Genomic DNA, 23,822 nt, shown 5'->3' on the forward strand with positions numbered 1-23,822 from the left:
TCATGATTGTTTATATGGAGAAGTGAAAGGAGTAAGCAGCAGCCAGAAATGGATGTGGTCACACTAGCTCTTAGCATGTCAATTTTATGGATTCTCGTGTGAACCAGAGTCCCAACCTACCCCATCCACACATACAAACACAGGTAGGTACCTTTCCAGAAACTGTTCTGCGACCCATAGGAGAGGGAGGCCCTATCTTTACAAGTAAAGAACCTTTAGAAGGCAAATTCACATATTTGAAGAGAGACTCCAAGACACTCTCTGAAACACAAGTCACAGTAACCAGGTCAAATAAATACGAACAAAGATTAAGAATCTGAAAATAATCTCAGTATTATTAGTGTATGAAAGAACAGTATATAAAAGAACAAAGAGGAATATGATACAGAATGCCTGTGAAAGGTTCATGCTGTAGTTCAATAAAGTCCAGCATTGAGGCTACTTTGTTAGCTGGGTGTAACTTCACTGCAGATCATGGATCGGCTGATTTTAGCATCACCGGCATACGTACAAGTCACCACAAGCTGCAAACACGCCGAGCCCCATCTCACTGCACGTGTCACCTTCTAACACTGGCTTCTTCCTGTGCCCCTGGTTAACGAAGCATTCATCCCCATCAGAACGGAAGTCCTGCATCCTCAGGCCACAGAGCAGGGCCTGGCCAGTGGCAAGCCCTCCACATTTGTTGAAAGAAGGAATAAATGCTGTTTCCCTCTCTCTGCTCATTCCTCTGCCTGTAAGACACTTTGCCCAACACCTTCTTCTCTAATGCCAAGTGATCACTATACAGCTAGTTGGATTCAACCCCAGGGCAGGCAGGAGATAAGGGGAGAGAGCCGAAAGGAAGGGACATTTGGGGTCATTAGGTTGGCTTTGCAGGCCAGAAGAAGGCAGGCTGGAAGGAAGGGCCCATACAGCCCGCGTTCACCCCTCTGCACTGCACTGGGCAATGATGAGAAGCTTCTGAGCTCACTGCCCCTCCTGGGCCAGCCAGTCTGAGGCAGAGGCTGCCTATATTTGCTCCTTGTATTGCTCCAATGGGCTTGACCCAGGGCCTGGCCCCAAAATGTCTGCTGTCTGGGGATCCCCGGAGACCAGCAGTCCTGCCCCACCTTACCCAAATGCACCTGATGGTACCAGCAAGGCAATTCAGAATCCAGAGAATGGCACTTTATTTTAAGATCTGATTTTTTTCCCATGATTCTCTATCAGTTCTTCCATGATGGTGTCATCTTCTTCCACAGTGACCAGGACCTTCTTGCCCACCAGGCTAAAGATGTCTTCAGGAGGGTAACCTTTGGGCTCCCCCACCTTCACAGTGAGCATGTCCAGTGTCAGAATGCTGCCTTCTGGAATTTTCACTTTGGCCACCACAGACTTGCCCAGCTGTGGATGAAATTTCAGATTCAGTGCCAGCCACACAAGTAACTAGTACACGGTGTTTTATCCCCAGGGTCCCTGACCAGCTTTCTCATACGAGGTGCCTGGAAAGCAGGGACCTGCTTTCTTCCCCTTCGGTGCCTAGAACAATAGCTCACAGCAGGGTCTTGGCCAGTGTGGGGTGGACTCAGACTCAGAGGGGTGGCCTTTACAATCAAGGACTCAGGTTATGTAGCCAAAGAGAGCAAGACCCAAATCCCAGGCACCTGGGGACAAGGCGTGGCTGAGAGTCTCTGTAAAACGGGAAATAACAGTGCCTGTATCCCGTGGGACGACTATAAGGATTCGTGATGATGATGCCCGTAATCTACCTGGAACACAGACTTGGTCAATAAAAATGGTGATTACTTTTGTCATCATCCAGTTCAGTATCACATTTTAAACACAAGGAAACAGAGGTCTCCGGAGGGCAGGTGAGCTGGCCAAGGTCGCAAGGAGCCAAGAGGAGAACCTGGGATTCCTGACCCCTGGCCCACGGCTCGACAGACACAAACCTTATGGCCTCCTCGTTTAGTACAACAGGAATACGGAGGGCTCACGAGACAAGCATGAAAGGGGGCCTCTTAGGAAGGGGCAGACAGGCTGGGCAACGAGGGGAATGGGGACATGAACCTCAGAGCCAGCATCTCTAAGGTCTGGTCTATAAATGCTGTCCCACAAAGTATCTAACTCTGCATCTTCCAGGTGAGGGCCAAGGAACCCACTCTGGAATTTATGTCAGGACAGAAGGTCTGATAGCCGATGATGATCAGATGTTGTGTCTTGTGGTGTCTCACTGTCTACCCATGGAGCCAGGATGTTCAGAACCAAATTCAGTGCGCAGATGCTGAAACTTATTCCAGTTTCTGAGCCAGCTTTCTCCTCTCTTCTTCTATAAGGCAGTTTCTTTCTACCATTATTTTAATTTTCCAGTGTATATACATCTTTGAGAGCAGCAAGTAGGCCCAACTGGAATAAAAGACAACCCTCCTGGAGCAGGCCTGGTGTGGGATCTCGGTTTCGGCCCAAACAGCCCGCAGCATCAGAGGAGTGCCTGCTCCCCTCGCAGCCCCGACTCAGAGGCTGAGCCCGGTCTAGGCCCTGGCTTCCAGGAAGGCCCCGTGGCCCCTGTGCCAGGCAGAGTGTGCTGGCCTCCCCCCGTCCACTCCGCCTGAAGGTTAATGCGGCACAGCTAGCTCAAAGGGCTCCCAAGGGAATCTATGCATCGTCCCCCAGCAAGCCCGTGAGAACCCTCGCCCCAGCTTCCAGTGTCTCCCCGTGCTTCGGGATTCCTTATCACAGCCCTCCTCCCCCTGCCTCGTGGAACCCTCCACCTGAACATGCCTCTAGGATTACCTACAGTGTAGGACCCAAGACTCAACCTCCACATGCCTCATAAGGCCCCAGACACCACCGGGGTCTTGAGCACTGGGGCCACAGGCTTCAGAGACTTAATGGAAAACCATAATATGATGCCTGGGAATCAGAGGAACAGCTAAAGTTCCTTCAATAAATTCCTCCCGCTGCTAACATGAACTCCAAAAACCTCAGAGGCTCGCAGCAACCTCCCTGCATCACCCCACCATTGTGGGCGCAGGCAGGGCTGGTTCCCACGACCTCTCAGGGAAGCCCACACAGCTCCTCTCAGCACTGGCACCCGGCGGGCCAACAGAGCCCACCTTCTCGTTGCAGGCCATCTCACAGGGCAGCAGCTGCTTGGTTGGGGAGCCCAGCGCCCTCTCCACGAGGCGCACGGACCGCACCAGCTCGGCCAGCTCTCCAGGCTCCAGCGAGGCCGCGTGGTCACTCCCCTTCCAGGTCTTGTCCAAAGTGATGTGACGCTCCAAGACCTTGGCACCCAGGGCCACTGCGGCCACAGATATCGCTATGCCAGTCTCATGCCCAGAATACCCTATGGGGATGTCAGGAAAGAGCTTCTGGTATTCCTTTAAAATACAAAAAGGAAAAGAAAGTTAAATAGTGTCGTGCTTTCCACATACAATCCGGAGTCAGGCTGATGGATCCGAGGCCCCATTCAGCCACTCACTATCTGTGAGGCTCCAGGAAGTCTCTGAGGCCCTCGGAGCCTCTCCTGGGGATCCGGGAGCTGAGTGGGAGCTGCTGTGAGCGCGCGGAGGGCGCTCAGCACAGTGTGAAGGCTCAAGACTAATGGCTGCTCTTATCAGGAACACATCGCAAACCACCGGGAATAACGCCGGAACTGTACCCGAATGCCTCCACTCACTCAGAAAGCATCTGGCACATTTAATTAGGCTGAGCTGCTGAAAGCAAACGTGCTACAGGCACAAAGATCAGCATCAATAATACAAACAGCCCAATCTCGATCCTTCGGTGGAAATGTTAAATAATTAATTAATTGGTTATCTATAATTCACTGGATGGAACAAAAGACGTGCTAAGTCGAGGGAGCCTTGTCAGGGAGGGTGACCAGAACGCTTAAGTGCAGCAGAAAGACCCAGATGGGAGTTAATAAAAGGTTAGGACGGCTGAGGGGCAAAGGCCTCAGAAACCTAAGGGTGTGTGATGGGCAAGGAAGGGCAGGCTGCAGGCTGGAGCACTCAGGCTGCCGTGATGGGGTGGGCTGGGCTGGCAGGGGTGGGCAGCAGGCTGGCAGTTCAGCTCTGGTCATGCCCTGCTCTCAGGAGAAAGGACATGAGCAACCAGGGAGGTGAGGGGGACACGGTGGAAGGGAAACGACCGCGCTTCACAAAGGAAGAAAACCGAGGGAAATATTTGGCATCACACACACTAAACTGTCAGTTACGGTAATCTCTGTGGGATGGGATTATACAGGATGTTCACTTTCTATGTTATATACGTCAGGGCTGAGTTTTTTTTCTTAAATCATGTTTTAATTTTAAAAAATAATATGATTTAGAGATGAGCTAGAAATGGAGAAAAGACTACAAAACTGGGAGGGACTAAAACTTTAGTTAAAAAGACAGCCGTGTCATTTTGAAAAAAGATTATTTTTTTAAAACTTAAATATGAAAGACTCTCTAGAAAAATGTATAAGAGCTTACATAATCAGGGGGAGAAAACCTCAGAATGTCAAATACTGTACTGAAAGAATCAGAGAGCTGGTAAATAACAGAACAGGAAAAACCAGAAGTTTCAAGAAGGTCTCCTACAATTCAATATGAAGTAAAATTAATATTTGCACACCAGCATTCATATCAGCATCATTCACAATAGCCAAAAGGTGGAACCATCCCAGATGTCCATCAACAGATGAACGGATAAACCATAAGTGGTATACACATACAGTGAAATATTATTCAGCCTTAAAAAGGAATGAGATGCTAATACATGCTAGAACATGGATGAACCTTGAAGACATTATGCGAAGTGAAAGCAGATGGACACAGAAGGACAAATACCGTATGATCCCATTTATTTGAGAAACCTAGAGTAGTCAACTTCATAGAGACAGAAACTAAAATGACAGCTGGCAGGGTGGGGGGATGGCAGTGTTGGTGAGTATAGAATGTGATACGACTCTGAGATGAGAAAGAGTTCTTCAGATGGACGAAGCGATGGTAGCACAGCAGTGTGAACGCTTAGTGCCCCTGAACCAGACACCAAAAAATGGCTAAGATGGCAAATTTTATGTACATCTTACAAAAACAAATCCACCACTCATGAAGAAAAGATAAAAGCCAGCAATTCACAGAAAAGGGACCCCTAGTAGCCAATACGCACAGGTAAAGAAAATGTACACGGACAGTTACAAAGACTCCACCTTAAAACGACAGAAAACAAATAAAAAACAAAACAAAAACCAACCCCGAAAGACTCCACCTTAAATGTTATAATGAGAGAAATTAAGACTGGTGTTAAGAAAATTTTAAATCTTTAGAATGTATCTGACTGCTTAACTCCACAGTTGGTTCTAATTTGATTTTGGAACAGCAAAACTATCAAGTGAAAGTGACAGTCGCTCAGTCATGTCCGACTCTTTGTGACCCCATGGGCTGTGCAGTCCGTGGAATTCTCCAGGCCAGAACACTGGAAGGTGGTCCCAGTGACAAAGCATGTCAAGGCTGGTTAGTTTTGGCTGCATCTTTCCCACAGCCAGTGACCCGGGCAGACAGGCGCCCTCCTTATGCTCACCGAGATGACACGCAGGTTGACGTCCTCAGGCTGCAGCGGGTAGGCGCTGGTGCACTGCAGGAAGCAGAAGTGGGGGTTGAGGGGCTTCACAATCTGATAGACTTGCTTCATGGTATCCATGGACTGCATCCCACTAGAGATGACCATCGGGCGGCCTGAAGGACCCAACACCAACACCATCATCACTTTATTTTCAGGGGTCCTGACTCGCCCTTAAGCACACCCCCGCTGTTGGTCTCATCATTCAAACAACTCTTACACAGTGGGGGAACACAGGTGAGGCTGGTGGGTTTCTGTCCTCAACCACAGGAAACGTAGACTCCCTTCACCCCACAACATTATTGTGCAGCAAAGTGAACCAAATTAAGAGGAATCTGACACTCTTTAGAGAAAGATGAGCATCTCATTGCATTAAGAGGCTGCACTGCGTGGTAGGGTGAGCATGCCCCAGATTCAGGAGGGTGAGGCCCCGAGCTGCCACGTCCTACCTGTGTGGTCTCAGATTCTCGGCTATGAAGTAAGTAGAAAGCATCATCATCATATGACCTGCTTCAGCCCCAGTACTGACATCAGGCCCACATGAGATCACTCACGTGGTAGAACCACTGTACAAGTTCTCATATGCAGAGGCTGGATGTTCTAATATACCTAGAGAATACTTCTCAAAGGCAGAGCTGCCTCTAAGGAGTTTCATTTAGACTGTCATAGCCTTCATTTTATATAAGTATTTTATTAGAAATTAAAAATAATTTTCATTTAAAAATTCTTATGGGGACTTCCCTAGTGGTCCAGGGCTTAAGATTTCACCTTCCTATGCAGGGGGTCTGGGTTCGATCCCTGGTCAAGGAGGTAAGATCCCACATGCCTCATGGCCCAAAAACTGAAACATAAAAAAGAAGCAATACTGCAACAAATTCAATAAAGACTTTTAAAAAATGGTCCACATCAAAAAAAGAAATCTTTTAAAAATTCTTATAAAAACTGTATATCTTTCATTTCTCTCAAGTCAGCACATGAAAAAGTGGGAGTATATGCTGATTGGAAAAATCTGTCTTTAGGAAACTCCTTTAGTGGGCTATTACCAATGGTGTAAAAACACAAAAAGTCTGGACTCGGACTGTATGACGAAAATTAAACACTCACCTTTTTTGGCTGTCTTTTCCAGATACGGGAAATTGTTGGTGTCCCCAGATCCAACTTTGAAAAAGGGAACATTCAGTTCATGCAGAAACTCAACTGCCATCTACAAAAGTCAAAGCAGGAGCTCACATTCACCACGTTTCAAAGTCACCGTCCTCAAGACAGGCAAGGAGCCACCTACAAATAGAAACACCCCTTCTCTTGCCCAGCAACTTGAAAGCAGACACAGATCAGTTATCAGTCATTTTATTCAAATTCAGACATTCCTTCACTCACATCCACCCATCCATCTGTCCGACAAACACTGCACCCTGGCGCACACTGTCTATGAAAATCTGGAAAAGAATCAGACCCCTGGCCAGACCTTCTTTCCCCAGGGGCCTGGGGCCCAGTGAACAAACAAGAAGGGTCATGACCTAATCTTGACTCAGACAAGTAGGCACTGAGAAAGGGAGTGTCCCTCAGTGGCCTTATCCTCGCCTCAGGACCCAACAGCCAGGAAGAGAGGCCATTTCAATCCTTGCCAAAAGTAGAAGAAATGAAGTGTATCATGGCCCAGCCCTGACACATTGATCCACGGCTGGCAGGGCCCATCAAACCCAAGCCCTTTCGGACCTCAAATTATGCTGCCCACAGAAAAAAACCAACCTGACTGTTTGAGGCTACCTCTCTAGGGCCCTTCACCATCCTTATCTGGGATTCATCAATAACCCTCAGGAAATTGGCAAACGTCAGCAAACGCCTGCTGAAAGAATTAGTGGACCACAAGTTTTAAGAGTAAAATCTCAATTTGCTGTACAATTATCAAAACCTCCCAAATTACTTTTCATTACTATTTTTTTTTAATTGAAGTTGAAAATCAGAAGCAGGGAGAGTCAATGCCTTGGAATATTTCCCAGTATCTAAGTTCCATCTACCTTAAAATGCTGGCCAAGTCTCAGAAGTAAGTTTGGAAGACTTGATTAGCTAGGTCAGTGCTTCTCACAGTTTAACACAGGCACACGAACCTGCCATGGATCTTGGACAGATGAAATGCAAGTTCTGATTCTACTGATCTAGAGTGGGGCCCAAGAGTCTGCATTTCTTGTAACTTCCTCAGTAATACCACTGTTACTGCTCTGTGAAACAGATTAGCAAGGAGCAAGGTTACTGGCATGGAAGTCCAAAGGGTTCGGGGGTGGTAAGGAACAGTATGAGGTCATTGTGCCAGCAGGTTCTCTGAATCAAACCAGTACTGCCTGAGCTTTCTTCCATCTTCCCAGCAGATGACGAGCTACTCTAATCACTGGCCTCACTCAGAGAATCACTTTCCTCTAATAAGCAGGGGTTAGAGATGCCGGAGGAGAAGGCAATGGCACCCCACTCCAGTCCTCTTGCCTGGAGAAGCCCATGGACGGGGGAGCCTGGTGGGCTGCAGTCCATGGGGTTGCTGGGTCGGACACGACGGAGCGACTTCACTTTCACTTTTCACTTTCATGCACTGGAGAAGGAAATGGCAATCCACTCCAGTGTTCTTGCTTGGAGAATCCCAGGGACGGGGGAGCCTGGTGGGCTGCCATCCATGGGGTCGCACAGAGTCAGACACGACTGAAGCGACTCAGCAGCAGCGCTGCTGGAGAGACATACAGTGACTAACCAGCCAGTGAACAGGCCAGAGGCAGACGGCACTCTCCTCTGTCTAGGAGACAGCTTCCAGGATGGCAGAAGCACCACTCACCTCCAAGGCGCTAAGCCGCCGCCTCCTCCTCCCCTCTGCTTTATGTCTTGCTCGTCTCTCTCTTCCCTTCCACAGTTTGCTGTCATTCTCTCCTGTGTATGTGTCTCTCACACTATTAACCAGCCCTAAGATGAAACTGAAAAGCATTTGTTTCAAACATATTTACTGAATAAAGTCTAGTGTCCCCACCCTCCCCACTCTGTCTGGCAGATGAAGAGAGTGTTTTCTATTTTAAGAGGGAAAATCCTACACAAAATTCCGTCTCTAATGCTCTACCTTGTGAGAGCATGGCTCATGATCAGAGTCCCCAGGGCATAAAGAGATGGATGAGCCCAATCAGGAGAGGCGCAGGGCACGTCGGGGCAAGGAGGGGCCAAGTGTAGCAAAAATGCTTTGCAAAAGCTTACCTATGCTGATTGTAAAATCTGCATAAAGTGAAGTCGCTCATTCGTGTCCGACCCTTTGCGACCCCACGGACTGTAGCCTGCCAGGCTCCTCTGTCCATGGGATTTTCCAGGCAAGGAGCTCTACAATTTTCAAGCGAGCAAAGGGGTAAATTTCTGTTGGCAGAGAAAGGTGTAGCTGGTTTCTTGCAGCCTTCCTAGGGAGCCAGCCCCACCTCGTGGCCATTTAGAAAACTGGCATCTTGGATTAATCTCTTCTGCAAAGGGTGCCAGTTTCAGTAGTTATTTGGAAGATGCTGGCCTTCCATCCTGAGGCAGTATTCCTGGGCCCAGGCCTCGTCAGGCTGGGTCAGCGCCAGTGGCTGCCTTTCTCTCTGTGGACTTCCTGGCTTCCTCTGTCTTTGCTGCTTTCAGTCCCCTTCCGTCTGCGGGATATGGATACAAGGCAGCCAGGCAGCCACATAACTTCTCCTCTCCTCTGCCCCACATCACCAGGGCTTTCTGAGCCTGTCTGAAAGGAACTCAATCGAGAATGACCCTCCCTGGGCATCCAACTGGGCTAAACACGGAGCAAAGGGTCCTGCCAGCAAACTGGTTCGGGTGCAGCGCTGCACTGTACAGCCTCACCTTGGAGGGGCCTAGTGAATACACTCCTCGGGCTATTTTACTCCTAGTCTTTCCCACACTTAATTCAGCACAGAACCCTTGTTTATTTGGGGAAGGGACTTGACTCTAAATTACTGAATTAATGAGGAACCCCCTTTGCACAATGTACCCCATGAGAAATTTGGGAGCCTGCTGATCTAAGGGGTAACAGAAAAGACAGAAGTGGAACTGGGGGGTTTTCTACAGCTGTTTCCACCCCCCTGATTTCTGCAGCTATGATGATGAGCTGGGAGAACAGGTGCGGAGGGCTTGCCCAGGCTGAGGAAAGGATGAGGCGGGGAAGCATGGAGCCAAAAAGGCCCGGCCTGCCCTCAGCCCAGCCAGAGTACACCACAAGGCAGGCAGGGGGTGCCCTGGAGCAGGGGTGCTGGAGGAAGGAGGGCGGGCACCGCGAAGGCAGGCACGAGGAGGAGAGGGCAGCTCTGCCGGGATGCGTCCGCCAAGGGCCGCCTCTACGTCACGGCTCCCATCAAAACTCTCCATTTTGACCAAAGGCACTCTGCTCATTGCAGTCGCGTTCCCCAGGCCTCTGTGCAGCTTCTGACAGGTGCCCGGGTATTTTCTGGGCCTTCATAAAGTTGCACCATGCCTTAACCTTCCCTCAGCCGGCAAGGAACGCCCCGGGACGGCACTCAGTACATGCCTGCAGCGCATGAGGGCTCAGGGCGGGTAATTCTCAGAACGACTCGCCAGGCAGACACAGAACAAGGGACCAACCCACCTCCGACAGCCGGGTAGACGGGACTTGCTGCTTCAGCAAAAAGGGCCCCGGCAGGCACAGCAAAGGGCACTCTGGCAAAGGCCAAGAACCGCCGCGGGAAGCCCTCGCGCAGCGCGGAGGGGCAGCCCCTGCTTTCCGCGACTAGAGAAGGCCCGTGCACATCAGCAGAGACCCAGCCCGGCAAAGGAAACCAACAAGCCTGAAAAACAAAGGCTATCTTTCTCCTCGCTGCCTGTGCCCTGGTCTGTCGGACACCAGCGGGGGGCGAGCGGCCTTCCTAGGACAGAGAAGACTCCCTGCCCCGTTAAGCATGAAGCAGAGAGAAGGATTCTAAGCGCCAGAACAGCTAGCAGTCATGGGTACACATCTTGCAGGCCCCCGGTCCGTCTCGCCAGGCCCTCACGGCAGCTGAGGGGTGGGCATCCTGATCACCTCCTTTTCACACACGGACACCTGTGGCCCAAAGGCTGCATGACCAGCCCGTGCTCGCAGCACCTGAGCTCAGAGGGCGGCTGCAACTGGACACCAAACGGCTTCCTGGGAAAGCAAGAGGCAGCGCCAGCCACCAGCGCCCAGCCTCCTCTCCTTCCCCTGCTGCTCCGACTCTCAGCCTCAAGGCCAGCGGCAGCAGAAGACTACAGAAGTGACTGGCCGAGCGGTGGCCCAGCCGCAGCAAGAAGCCAGGCTCCCCCTTCGCAGCCCACGTCCGGGCGCGCGGGTCTCCGGAAACAGCCTGAGCAGGGAAGTCCTCATTCCAGGTCCCAGCCGCCCGAGTGACCCTGCCAGATTCTGCGCTGACTCGGGACAAGAGAGCGGGGAGAGCCTGTGGATGGCAGCGTCCTCCCACGTGGAAGGAAATGGAGGCCCCAGGGTGGGGCAGCGACTCGCCAAGCGCACATGGAGGTGACCTCAGCGGGGCAGGGCCAGGACCTGGACCTCCTGACCCTCGGCCCGGGCTGCCTCCTCAGCTGCAGCTAACGTGGCTGAGCGCCGGCTGTGTGCTGCGCCTTCTGTGGGCGACCACACTTAATCCGCACCACGGCCCTGCGAGATGAGCCCAGCTGAAGACACGGGAGCACAAAGAAAGTGAACCACCTCCACCCGGACTTCCCGGGAATGAGAGGCAGAAACCGCGCCACGGCTGCTGGGGCGTAAAATGGTGCAGCCGCTTTCAGAAAGTCTGGCAGGTCCTCAAAAAAGTTAAACACTGAGTTACCATAAATACATATATATACCCAAAGGACCACATACTGTCTGATCTTTTTATATACAGTGTCCAGAAAAAGCAAATCTAGAGACAGACAGCAGATTAGAAGTTGCCTAGGGCTGGGAGCGGAGAAGGCAGTGGCACCCCACTCCAGTGCTCTCGCCTGGAGAATCCCATGGACGGAGGAGCCTGGTGGGCTGCCGTCCATGGGGTCGCTAAGAGTCGGACACGACTGAGCGACTTCACTTTCACTTTTCACTTTCATGCATTGGAGAAGGAAATGGCAACCCGCTCCAGTGTTCTTGCCTGGAGAGTCCCAGGGACGGGGGAGCCTGGTGGGCTGCCGTCTATGGGGTCGCACAGAGTCGGACACGACTGACATGACTTAGCAGTAGCAGGGCTGGCAGAATTGAAGGAATTGAGGAATGACAGCTAACGGGTATAGGGCTTCCTTCTGGGTGATAAAAATGTTCTAAAATTAATTGAGTGAAGTGTATGATGTGTCAATAAAGCTGTTAGTAAAAAACCTATCCCTGGGAATTCCCTGGTAGTCTAGTGATTAGAATTTGGTGCTTTCACTGCCCTGGCCCAGATTCAGTCCCTGGTAGGAAATGAGGTCCTACAAGCCACATGACGAGGCCAAAAAAAAAAAGAAAAAATCTGTCCCCTTGTCCTGGGGGCAACGTGGGTCCAAGACTCTCTAGCCACCAACATGGAGGGCGGTGAAGAACAGGGAGAAGCCCAAAGGCTCTGCTGAGCTCTGGGAAGCCGTACATGCCTGGACCAGCACCCAGGTGGCCACTGGGGGACCCCAGAAAGGTGTCAGATCTGTCCTCAAGACCCATTTCCCAACTGTGCGACATCACATAGACTTTCTAGCCCCTGGAGCCTCCATTTCTTCATCTGTAAAATGGGACATAGTAGAGATAAGATATGCTACTGTAAGTGAAGATGCTTCATCAACTATAACATCGAATTCAGATGTAGGAAATTATGATTATTAGATGAATAACTATATCTGAAGAATGTCATGCTTATGAAAGCTGTCAATTAAAGAATGAATCTGGGCTACAGAACTGATGCCTGAACTTGTCAAGTTTCCCAGACGTCTAGGTTCTCTGCTTCCCTCCTTTTTTAATCTACTAATGGTCTAGACTAGAGTGATGCTTCTTTTGACTTAATTTACAGAAACAGCTTAGGGTTGGAGCAGTAACACAAGAGGTCAGAGGCCTACAGAAGGAACTGGAGTCTCTTCAAATACCCTAGCTGACTAAAAGAATCACAAGCCGAGAGCCTTAAAAATGTTGTTTCGTCTACTGATCCGTTTCTGCAAAGTTATCCTAAGGAAACAACTCAAAACACAGAAAGATGGTCATCTCAGCATCATTTAAAAGCACAAAAAGCTGAAAGTAACCTCATGTTCAAACATAAAGAAATAGTCACATATATTATAAAGCCTCAAAAGAAATACTACACCACCATTAATAACTTTCAGCAAAAGATATGGAGAATTACATCAATTATAGCTCAATAAAGCTGAGAAAGAAAACCAGCATATGGGTAAAAGCTATGGTATAATATTAACCGGAAAAAGCAAACACAGAACTAAACATTCACAAATATAGCAACCAGGTAATAAAATATGCATATAAAACAAGTTCAGGAGGAAATATGTACAAAGAGCTGCCGTGTAGAGATTATGAGTCAGTTTTTCTCTTTTTCCTGTTTTCTAAACTTTCTGTGACATTATTCTTATAACTAAGTTTTTTTATATTTGAAAAAAAAGCTCACGAAGGAGTCTTGAGGCAGGTCACAGAGCAGACGGAACCTGAGACCTGGCACCAGCTAGACTCTTCCAGGATGTGGGCATGGCCATCCGGGGAGCCACTCCCTTCTGGAAGATGCAGTGTCACCCCACCCAGATCACCCACAGCCACTTGGCAACAGGAGGATTCCTGTTGGGACTGCAGTTTCCTGATTCTGAGTCCAGGCCACTTTCCACTGGGAGCAAACGGGCCCAGTGGGGCCTCCCAGGGGCTTGAGGGACTCTGGCTTTCCAGGGTGGTTGCCCCCTACTCCCAGGGACAGCCTGTTTTGAAAACCATAGTTCTCTTTCCTCCAAATCTCACTGGGCCTCCAATCCCCCCGGCCTCCTGTTTAGTTGGACATTTACCTGGTCAACGTTATGGGGATGGGGAGCTCTAGCTCAGAAAACACAAGATAGTCTAAAGTGAGCAAGGCCTGGAGCTGGCTTGAAGTCAAAGACGCCAGGCCACCTGCTGTCCTCGAGGTCTGCTAAAATGGCAGAGGGCTCACCTCATCCATGCCAGAGGCAGTGAAGAAGATGCCAACCTCCTCGGCATATTTCTGCAGCTCTTTGTACTGGGCATGGCTGAACTCCAGGTGGCGTTTGTGCTCCCCGTATGTCCTCCCCCAGGAATGCTTCGAGGTGTACGGCCTCTCCAAGGCTTTCCGATTAAACTTATACTCCAGCTCACTCTTCTGGAACTTGGCGCAATCGGCCCCACACTCCTGCAACACATGTTAGGGTTCCTTTAATTTTCGGTCACGGGCTCTCAGAGAGAAGAGAAATGTTGGGGCAACTGCTATTAAACCATTATCTTTAAAAACAACATCAAGGGGACTTCCCTGCTGGTCCAGTGGCTAAGACTCCATGCTCCAGATGCAGGGAGCCAGGGTTCAATCCCCAGTCAGGGAACTAGATCCCACCTACTGCAACTAAAGATTCCACATACCTCAAAACTAAAAGATCCTGCATGCCGCAACTAAGACCACTCACTCTCTCACTCAGGCTCAGCAACTGAGACCTGATGCAGCCAAACAAATAAGTAAATAAACAAATATTTAACAAACAAACAAATGCCAACATCAAATGACAGAGTTCTTAAGAACTCCAAAAGAGAAACAGGAGAAGCAAGGAAGTCTCAAAAAAAGAAAAGACTGGAGAAAGGGCTTCCCCTCTGTTTTTCCCTCTTAAATTTGTAAAAAAAAAAAAAAAGTGGGGGGGGGATTTTACATTATAATATTAAAAATAATTAATCAAACAATCAAGATTTTAAGTTGTATAACTCAGCAGAGGATATGAGCACTGGACCAGAATTTAGGGGGAAAAGACTCTGCCTTCACTCTGACCCTCCTGGATAAGTCACTCCCTGTCTCTGGCCTCAGTTTCTCCATCTGTACAATGGCCGTGTGGGACAGCTCCAAGGCCTGTAACTTGAGGAGCCCCTGATGGGGGTGGCTGTTAGCTGTTTTGCACATGTGGTTTCTGTATGGCATCTTGTTTGAACAAGAGGTTCTGGGGCAATGGCAAACAAAAAAATTTAGAAATGCCCCGGCTTTACCGAACAAAAGCTATAATATAAAAGCTGGATTGTCTGACTATAAAAGCTATAATTTTATTGCCAGTCAGCCTCCAAGCTCTCAAAATTGTTTTTTTAAAACCACTCAATAGAAAGATTCAGGAAAACTCTCTCAGGTCTTGGCTCACGGACACTGCTGGAGACACACAGGTCTTCATGTTGCTGGCAACCTGGGCTCCAGAAATGTCTGTGCTGAGACTGTCACTTTCACTCCTGGAAAAGCCACAAAACGGCATGGTCAGAACTTGATGCTAGAAAGAAGATCAAAGAACATTAGACCTGAAAGTGACCTTGGACGACAGAGTCCTCATTGTCTAGATAAAGGTCCCAAGGCCTAGAGGGGCCTGACCAAAACTGCGCAGACTCTCCAGCAGAGGTGGCCGCCAGACGGCTTTCCTGGAGGCTGCACCACATGGCCTTCAGAGCGCAATGCTCCCCTCCTTTCTTCTCGTGTCGGCCTCAAGCAGGTTACAAAGCTCGTCTCCATCTAGGCAAACCCTCCCTTTATAGGAAGTAGTAAAGTGAAGTAAAACAGCAGGAAGTCCTAATGATGAGAGATCAGGTAAAGTTCTACCACATCCCACATGAAAGCAGTGGGACTGGGAGGACAGAAAGTTCCCCCCCTTCTTTTCTCCGCTTCTTTCCTAAACGAGATACATTTCTGTATCTGTTTAATGCTACGGTCAACTCTAGGCTCAGAAAACACAATCACTGTCCCTGTTTTACCCTACTGCCGATGGTTTCTTTGTTCAAGCTTTTATTGTTTCTTTACTGGCAAAAAAGCCAACTACCAAATAAGTCAAGGTGTAACGCACCCTTTGCATCAAATTTGAAAGCTAGATGGTGCATTTTAAGGCACCTGACCCAGTAAGCATTCAAAAATGTTAACAATTGTTACTCTTTAAAAGCATATTTTACTTTTTAGATTTTGCCCATAAGTGATAACATATGGTATTTGTTTTTCTCTGACTTATTTCCCTAAGCATAATATCCTCCAGGTCCATTCACATCATTGTAAATGACAGAATTTCACTCTTTTTTATGGCTGAATAATATTCCATTGTGCATATATACTATATCTTTATCCATTTGTTTGTTGATGGACACTTAGGTTTCAAACAGACTCACAGATCTAGAGAACAAACAAATGGATACCAGTGGAGACAAGGAAAGAGTGATGGGCAAGAAAGGGGTGTGGGATTAAGAAGCACCATCTACTATGTATAAAATAAATGAGCAACAAGGATATACTATACAGCACAGGGAAACATAACTATTATTTTGCAATAACTTTAAATGGAGGAGTATAATCTATAAAAATATTGAATCACGGAGAAGGAAATGGCAGCCCACTCCAGTATTCTTGCCTGGAAAAGTCCATGGACAGAGGAGCCTGGCAGGCTACAGTCCATGGGGTCACATGACTGAGCATGTGTGCACGAGGGAGATGGGTTGGTAGCAATAAACTGGTAGAACTAAAAAAAAAAAAAAAAAAGAATCACTATGTTGCATACCTGAAACTAATATTATTGCAAATCAATTATACTTCAATGAAAAAATAAATAAAATTTTAAAATAAAAGTGTTTCTTTTTTTTGGCCATGTGGCACCTAGGATCTTAGTTTCCCAACCAGGGATCAAATTCACATACCCTACAGTAGAAGCAGAGTCTTAACCACTGGACTGCCAGTGAAGTCCCCAAATAAAGTATCTTTATGATTCTGTAGGGTTCCATAAAAGCAGAGTTAGTCCTGAAAAAGTAAAAGAAAACCTAATCACAAATGACAGAACAGCACTGGCTGAAGGGAAGTGAAAGGAAAAAAAGATTTCATGAACTACCTCTAAACCAAGGAATCACAGTGCAGATCTTATGCTGGGAACTGGGTTCACAATACAGAATGTGACAGGTCCCCCTCCAGAGCACTCACAGTCTAACAGAGCGAGTTTAAACAGACAGTGACAATGCAATGCCATGGGAAAAATTACAGGAACCCAACGCTGAAAGGAGGAGTTGGAGAAAGCTTCCAAGAGAAGAGGGAGCATGAGCATTCATTAACATCATATCACTAATAGCTAACGTGTATTGAGTCCTATTTGCCAAGTATTGTACTAAGACCTTTACATCTTATCTTTATTTTATTCTCAAAATTCTATGAAGTAATTACAAGGAATGGCATATGAGAGAGACAACAGCAACTTTCAGGAACTTCCCGGAAGTAATTCACTGTCGCAGAAAATGTCAGAGATTTAAAAAATGATAGGCTAGAAGAGGTCAGGTCATTAAAGTCTTGAAGACTTTATTAAAGGGGTTCGAATCTACAGTGGCAGTGCATAGCCACCGAAGGCTCATCAAATCTGTGTTTCAGAAAGATCATTCTGCCACCAGCAAGGGGCGAGAGAGGTCGGGTTAGGGGGCAACTGTAGTGATGCAAAGAAATCAGGAGGGTGGGAAAGGGATGAAGAACAGGATTCGAAACATTTGGAATTGGACCTGGAGAGCTGGACGCCAGGCCGGATGCAGGGCACCGAGAGGCAGAGCGAGGATGATTCGGGCTCTGCGCAGCCCCGCCCCACCCCTGCACAGGCCGCTCTTCCTCCAGGCCCTTCCCTACCCCGCCCCCCGCCACCGGGCTAGTGCCCGAGTTGTCGAGACTGTCCCCTCACCTTAGCCATGCGGATCATGCGCTTGGCCACGTCCAGATCGCCCTGGTGGTTCTGGCCGATCTCGGCAATGATAAAACATGGGTGCTGCCCGCCCACCCAGCGCCCAGGACACAGCTCCAGCTCCAGCGGCATGGTGGCGGCTCACGCCTCCCCGCTGCCCCACCAGTGAGGGTCCCGCCGCCTCCTTGGTGGGTTAGGTCCGCAGCGCAGAAGGACCCACACGCCGGCCCCGCCACGTCAGTCCTTGGTCGCCGGGCAGCCAATCCCCAAGCACGGCCTCGCTCCCGACAGCCAATCAGATTAGGGGGCGGAGCCACCCTCTAGGTCCGCTGTGCGGCGGAAGGAGGAAGTCCGGCAGCCTTCTCTGGAGCTTGGAGTGTAGCTCGAGGCTGCGAGCTTAACCTCCGACGGTCGTAGGGTGCGTGCATCGGTGAGCAAACATTCCCTAAGGAAGGTGAAGCCTGGCTGCCTTCGGCGTGGACAGAATGCGCCCTATGGTGTAATGGAAAGAATGGATCCTGGAGTTATAGTTAGAACTGGTTTGAGCCCACCCCTGCTCTTGATCATGAATACCTTACACTTTCTGAGCTTTATTTTCCTTTTTCTCTAAACTGGAAAAATTATAGACTCTACATCCTAAGGTTCGTGAGATAGCGTATAGATCACTCTGATCTCAGTACTTGGCCTGTAAGCTTTTGATAAGTGGTTGCTGGTCCTATTATATGAGATGCAACAAGTTCAAAAAGTTCAGTGACTTGTCCATAAGCCATCCAGAAAGCCGCGGTGGAGCTGGGACTAGGACCCTGGATTGCCTTCCAGCCTAGGGCTCTTGCAATACCCTATACTGAGTTGCAAACAAAATTGAGAAGTAAGTTTGAAGGGAAAAGCAAACTTGATTCTCTGCTTGACTTCCAGAACTAATGAGCAAAGTAACAACAGAAGGGAGAGGAAGAGGCACTTCTGGGTGGGAGGGAGAAGGGTAGGTTTGGGACACTTGGTATAAATATGCAGATGAGAGACTTCCCTGGTGGTCTGGTGGCTAAGACCAGGCCTCTAATGCAGGGGCCCCAGGTTCAATCCCTGGTCAGGGAATTAGATCCCACACACTGCAACTCAAGATCCCATATGCTGCAACAGAAGATTGAAGGTCCCACGAGGCATAGCCAGAGTAAATAAATATTAAAAAATAAATATACAGGTGAAACTATTCATTAGGTGGAAGGAGAGGCAGCTCTGAGGTTCAGTGTGGGTCTGGGCTGGAGATAGAAATCCGGAAGCCATTCTGAGTGAGGAAGGACTGACTAGGTAGATGCCCGAAGGAGAGAGTGTGCAGGGGACTGAGCAGAGGAGGAGTGAGGCTTGTGCAGCTGCCCTGGAAGGACGGAGAAGCAGGGTGTGTCCGGAGGAGGGGAGACCCGCAGAGCTGACGGCCCAGAGCAGTGCGTGAGAACGAGGAGCAAGAACTCGGTGGGGGAAATGGGGAGCAGGGGGAATGCTAGCGAAAACAGATTTGGTGGCCGAGGGATGATGGGGAAACAGAGGAGGCAAAAACAGATCTTTCCTTGAAAAAGATCAGTTGTTAAAAGCAGATGGAAGGGGCTTCCCTGGTGGCTCAGTGGTAGAGAATCTGCCTGCCAGTGGAGGAGACACAGGTTCAATCCCTGGTCTGGGAAGATCCCACGTTCCTCGGGGTGACTAAGCCCATAGGCCACAACTACTGAGCCTATGCTCTACACCCAGGAGCCCCAACCACTGAGCCCATGGTCCAAAACTACTGAAGCCCATGCACCCTAGGTGCTGTGTTCTGCAACAAGAGAAGCCGCTGCAGGGAGAAGCCCCCTCACTGCAATTAGAGAAAAGCCTGAGCAGCAGTGAAGACCCAGCACAGCCAAAATAAACAAGTAAAGTGATATTTTTTTAAATAAAGCAGCTGGAAAATGGATCATGGGCTGGGGGTGGGGTTGTCCCAAAGCGGAGGGGTTCCAAAGAAGTGCAAGTTTAGAAGCAGGAAGTGGGTGTAGATTAGGGTGCCTGTAAATGGAGCAACTGAGAGCCTTGGGAGAAGCAGACTCTTTGGCCACTTGACACCAGAGCAGGTCTTCAGTGGCTGGGGTTGAGGAGCTTGGATAGACAGCAAGAAAATAACCGAGGAACAAGGAGATTGCAGCGGGGTCCATTCATCTGCAATTTTCCTTGTGCTTTAGGTCTCTCAAGTTTAAATGGCCTTTCACAGCTGGGTGAGGTTAAGCAACAGGCCTTGATTACAGAGAAAATTAACCCCAGCACTAAAATAACTCAGTCACTTGACTAAAGAAAACCATTATGGTTTTGCACAATTCATATATAAGTGGAAATTAAGTTTAAAGAAAAAAAGGTGACATCACATTTAAAAATATGATACCATGAAAGGAAGTTGGGCTAATGTTACTTGTGGTTAAATAAGAACTTTCAATAAATTAAAATACACACTTATTTAATACCTACCACAAATAAGGAGGAAAAGATGCAATGTTTATTCCACTCTTGTTCTTGTTTTTAAAGCCAGTGTCCATGCTTGGGTAATGAGTCAGTGTTTGGTCTGTCGAAATGGATGAGGACATGTGGGAAGGTCTTTAAAAACAAAACCAGTGAGGGATTTTTTTTCTTTCTTTCTTTTTTTTTTTGCAGGAAAGGGCAAGGAAGAACTTACTTTTGGAGAAACTAGGGTACCCAGAGTGCTGGGTCATAAGGGTCAAGGTCAAGGATTGGACAGAGTTCCTAGAACTGAGACGCTGGGGCCTGGGACCTCAGGAGCTAGTTCAGCTGTGCTCGGCCCCTCCTGAGGTTGATTCCTGCAAAGCCTCCTCCAGTCCAGAACTCTGATTAATTTTGTGTCACCGCTCCATGTTCTAGTTACAGTGGACTATTCTGAGTTCCTCTAAAAGGTCATATTCTCTCCCCCAGGCCTTGACACAGGCGGTTTCCTGGACCTGCACACTCCCTCTTTCCCTGCACCCACCATGCTGAGCCCCTGCCTTCTGCAAGCCCTTCAGGGAGAAGTCACTTCCTCTCAGGACCTTCTCTGATCTCCCCAGCAGCCTTCTCTACGTTCCTGCATGACCCTCTTTATTCCCCCCCTTATGGAACTGCCTCTTCTCTTGTCTGTCTTCCTCTCTATAGAGTGTGAGCTCCTTTGGGCTGGAACCATCTGGAGTACCTAGTCAGTGCTAAACCCAGGGCAGCGTTCTAGGGACACCATGGTGAACAAACGAAACAGACCAGGCCTCTGCCCTAACGTGGCTTAGAGCCTTGTATTGTAACTGTGTCCTCCAGGACAAAGAGCTGCTTGAGAGCAGGCCCTTAACTGTTTCCTCTCATATCCGTAGCAACAAGCACAGAACTTAACACTTCTGAGGTGCTGAAAAGGAAAGATGACGGTGAAGACTGAGGCATAACTGACTTCACACATTTACTCTTCAGGCTGCGTTCAGCCTCTTAGGTGAACACGACCATGCCCTGAAGTCAGCTTTCTGGAAAGTTCCTCTGAGGAAGAAGGGAAGTATTAATCCACCCAAGTTCCCCAACCCCCAGCCGCGCCAAGGACCTGCCCTGGTGTCAAATGGCCAAAGAGTCTGCTCCATTTATAGGCACCCTTGATGGACACACCCTGACTTAACACGCAGTTCCTGCTTCCTCAGCCTTGGTCCTCATCCCTGGAACAGAAGCATTATTTTTATTACTGTCCCCAAGTGAACAAGCCCACTGTCACAGCTGGGCCAGTATGGGAGGTGGAAGTCACTTACACTGTCTCTGTTGGAAGGATTTGGACCTGGGGTACACACCATACCTGCCTCCACTTCGCAAATGCTACCTCACTCACCCGTCCAACAAATGATTCTTGGGTTGCTGCATGCCAGGCACCATGCCAGGAACCAGGAAGAGAATGGGGAACAAAGAGCATGGGGCCTCTTCCTATAAACTGCATTTTACAGTAAATGTAGTTTATGATAAAAGTAAACTATACTCCCACATTGCTATAAAATCATGAACTGTAATGAGGGCATGAGGAAAGTGGTTGAGGGCTGTGTGTGACTAACATGGGGACATTTTTCACACAGGTGGTCAGGAAGGGTCTGTCTGAAGGATCAACACTGAAGCTGAGGCCCCCCTCCCAAATTCCTTCCACATGATAATAATCTATTTGCAAACGTGGTCCCCACAGGAGGTTGAAACAGCATAGTGTCCTGGAAAAAAAAAAAAAATCGCAGTGTTTGGAATAAGCGACACCCAGGTTCTCCTCCCAGCCCTGTTCCTTCTCAACTTCCTGCCGAATGGAAACAGCCACCCCCAGAGCGCAGGAGTGAGAACGTGTGAGACTCGGCTCGTGAGGCCCCGTAGAGTTCTTGCCCCAGAGACGTAGAGAGAAGTCTCATCCTGAGCTCCCGCCCCCTGGCCTGCTTCCACGGCCTGTGGCCTGGAGGACCGTCCCCCTCCTCGTATCTCATCTTGACAGTCTGTGCCTGTCACCAGCCTCACGTCCTCCTCACCCTCCACCATGCCCCGCTCTCTGGAAGGTCCTACCCCCTCACCACCCCAGTTAAGGGCAGTGGGTCTCGGGAACTTCCTGGCTGTCCAGTGATTAAACTAGGTACCCTTACTGTGGAGGCCCAGTTTCAATCCTTGGTCAGGGAACTAAGATCCTGCAAGCTTAGGATCTTACAGCCAAAAAAACCCCAAAATAGTGAATCTGTTGTCTCCCCTTCGTCATCTCGCTCTTAACTTCTAAGAGTCCCCAAAACTTCAACAACTGTCACTCCTTCTCCCTCATGCTGCCCTTGGGAATATCATCCATTCACAGGGCTTCAAGATGCACACCCTCATAGGCGACTCCCAGATATTCATCACCAACCCCAGTCTGACTGCTCACCTGGTTGCCTGCTCAGCTCACAACCATCTCTAGAAACAGCCCCAGTACTCCAGAACACCCTATAGCAACCCGGTCTCAACTATGTGATACTGCCAACTCAAGCCCAACCAGATTGATCCTAATGTGTTAAAAGATAATATTCCAATATTTCAAGCACATGAAAAGTTGCTCAACGTCATTAACTATCAGGAAAATGCAAATCAAAGTCATAGTGAAATACCACCTCAGACTCAGTAGGATGTCTAGAATCAGAAAGACAGATAAAGGTGTGGAGAGAATGGAACCCTCATGCACCGCTGATGGAATGTAAAATGGTGCAGCCACTTTGGAAAACAGTCTGGTAGTTCTTCAAAAGGTTAATCATCTCATTACCATATGACCCAGCAAGTCTACTCCTAAATATATCCCCAAGAGAAATTAAAAAATGTGTCCACAAAAAATTTGTATTTGACACTCCTGTCCAAACCTGAGCACCCAGGTCCAGCTTTTCATCACATTGCTTCTAAGTCCAGACACCCAAGTGGGGGCTTTTCAGCACGTGACTGCCATTCTCTGCCCAGAGGATTTCACGGGTCTTGTGTTTGGTGTTCTGAGTTGAATTGTGACCCCTCCCCTAAATGCGTGTGTTGAAGTCCTCATGCGCAGTCCCTCAGAATGTGACCTTACATGGACAAAGGGTCATTGCCGATGAATTAAGTTGAGTTCATTGGAGTGGGCCATAACCCAAGATAAATGTCCCTATGGAATGGGGAAATTTGTGCATGAACACGTACAGAAGAACGCCACTTGAAGAGGCCCAGGGAGAAGATGGCCATCTACCAGCCAAGGAGAGAGGCCTGGAACAGACCCTCCCCTCACAGCGCTCAGGAGGAACCAACCCTGCCGACTCCTTGGCCTTGGACTTCCAGCCTCCAGCACTGTGAGCTGACATGTGCCTGCTGTTGATATCGCCCAGGCTCTGGTGTTGGGTTACAGCGGCCCCAGGAAGCTAACACACGTGTGTAAAAATCAGTGCAGAGGTTTGCAATGAGCGCCGGTGTGTGAGACGCAGCAAAGGGACCCCGGCCTGCAGCCCAGAGCTCTCGCTTCCCGGCAAGGGAGGCGAGGCGGGGAGCAGAGCGGCCAGAGCCAGGGCAGGGAGAACGAGGCCGTCAGCGTCACTGAACAAGGAACGCGCGGACGGAAGTCTCCTGTCTGCTGGCTCACGGGGGAGGCTAACGCCTTTGCCCTGGCTTTTGAAAGCAGGATGGGTCATTTTCTTGCTTGTGTTTTGTCTGTTTCATATTTATTTTTGGCTGCAGCGGTCTGAGTTGCAGCATGCAGGATCTTTGCTGTGGCACGTGGGCCTTCCCTCCAGTGGAGGCACGAGGACCAGCAGCTGCTGCGCGTGGTCTTCATTGCCCCACGGCATGCGGGACCTTCATTCCAGGACCAGAGGTGGAACCTGTGTCCCCTGCATGAG

The 23,822-nt window shown here is 49.1% G+C and overlaps 1 protein-coding gene across 4 annotated transcripts; it reads right to left on the bottom strand.

The window, feature by feature from the left end:
* Positions 1–1,155: 1,155 nt before the first annotated feature.
* Positions 1,156–17,691, bottom strand: NANS (N-acetylneuraminate synthase). Of its 4 annotated transcripts, XM_070480201.1 has the most exons (8): positions 14,165–14,368; positions 13,725–13,940; positions 8,818–8,937; positions 8,411–8,546; positions 6,697–6,796; positions 5,554–5,708; positions 3,099–3,365; positions 1,156–1,386 (listed from the first exon to the last, which is right to left on the bottom strand). In XM_070480201.1, the coding sequence occupies exons 1-8, from the start codon at positions 14,296–14,298 to the stop codon at positions 1,177–1,179; spliced, it is 1,338 nt and encodes a 445-aa protein (XP_070336302.1). In that variant the 5' UTR covers positions 14,299–14,368; the 3' UTR covers positions 1,156–1,176. The 4 variants fall into 4 exon arrangements, with proteins under 4 accessions (XP_070336302.1, XP_020761235.1, XP_070336303.1 ...); XM_020905576.2 differs by lacking the exons at positions 8,411–8,546; positions 8,818–8,937; positions 14,165–14,368 and adding exons at positions 16,442–16,541; positions 17,455–17,544; XM_070480202.1 differs by lacking the exon at positions 8,818–8,937 and having other exon boundaries at positions 14,165–14,364.
* Between the last annotated feature and the right edge of the window lie 6,131 nt (positions 17,692–23,822).

This window comes from Odocoileus virginianus, chromosome 18, assembly GCF_023699985.2.
Source record: "Odocoileus virginianus isolate 20LAN1187 ecotype Illinois chromosome 18, Ovbor_1.2, whole genome shotgun sequence".
Taxonomy (NCBI): Eukaryota; Metazoa; Chordata; class Mammalia; order Artiodactyla; family Cervidae; genus Odocoileus; species Odocoileus virginianus.

Excerpts from the sequence above, each read along its gene's own strand:
- NANS (XM_070480201.1), bottom strand. The coding sequence starts at position 14,298 with ATGTTGGCATTTGTTTGTTTGTTAAATATTTGTTTATTTACTTATTTG. Across the intron at positions 13,941-14,164 it reads CAGGATCTTTTAGTTTTGAG|GAGTGTGGGGCCGATTGCGC; the intron begins GTATGTGGAATC and ends CATGTGTTGCAG. Across the intron at positions 8,547-8,817 it reads AGATTTTACAATCAGCATAG|TTTCATCTTAGGGCTGGTTA; the intron begins GTAAGCTTTTGC and ends AATGCTTTTCAG.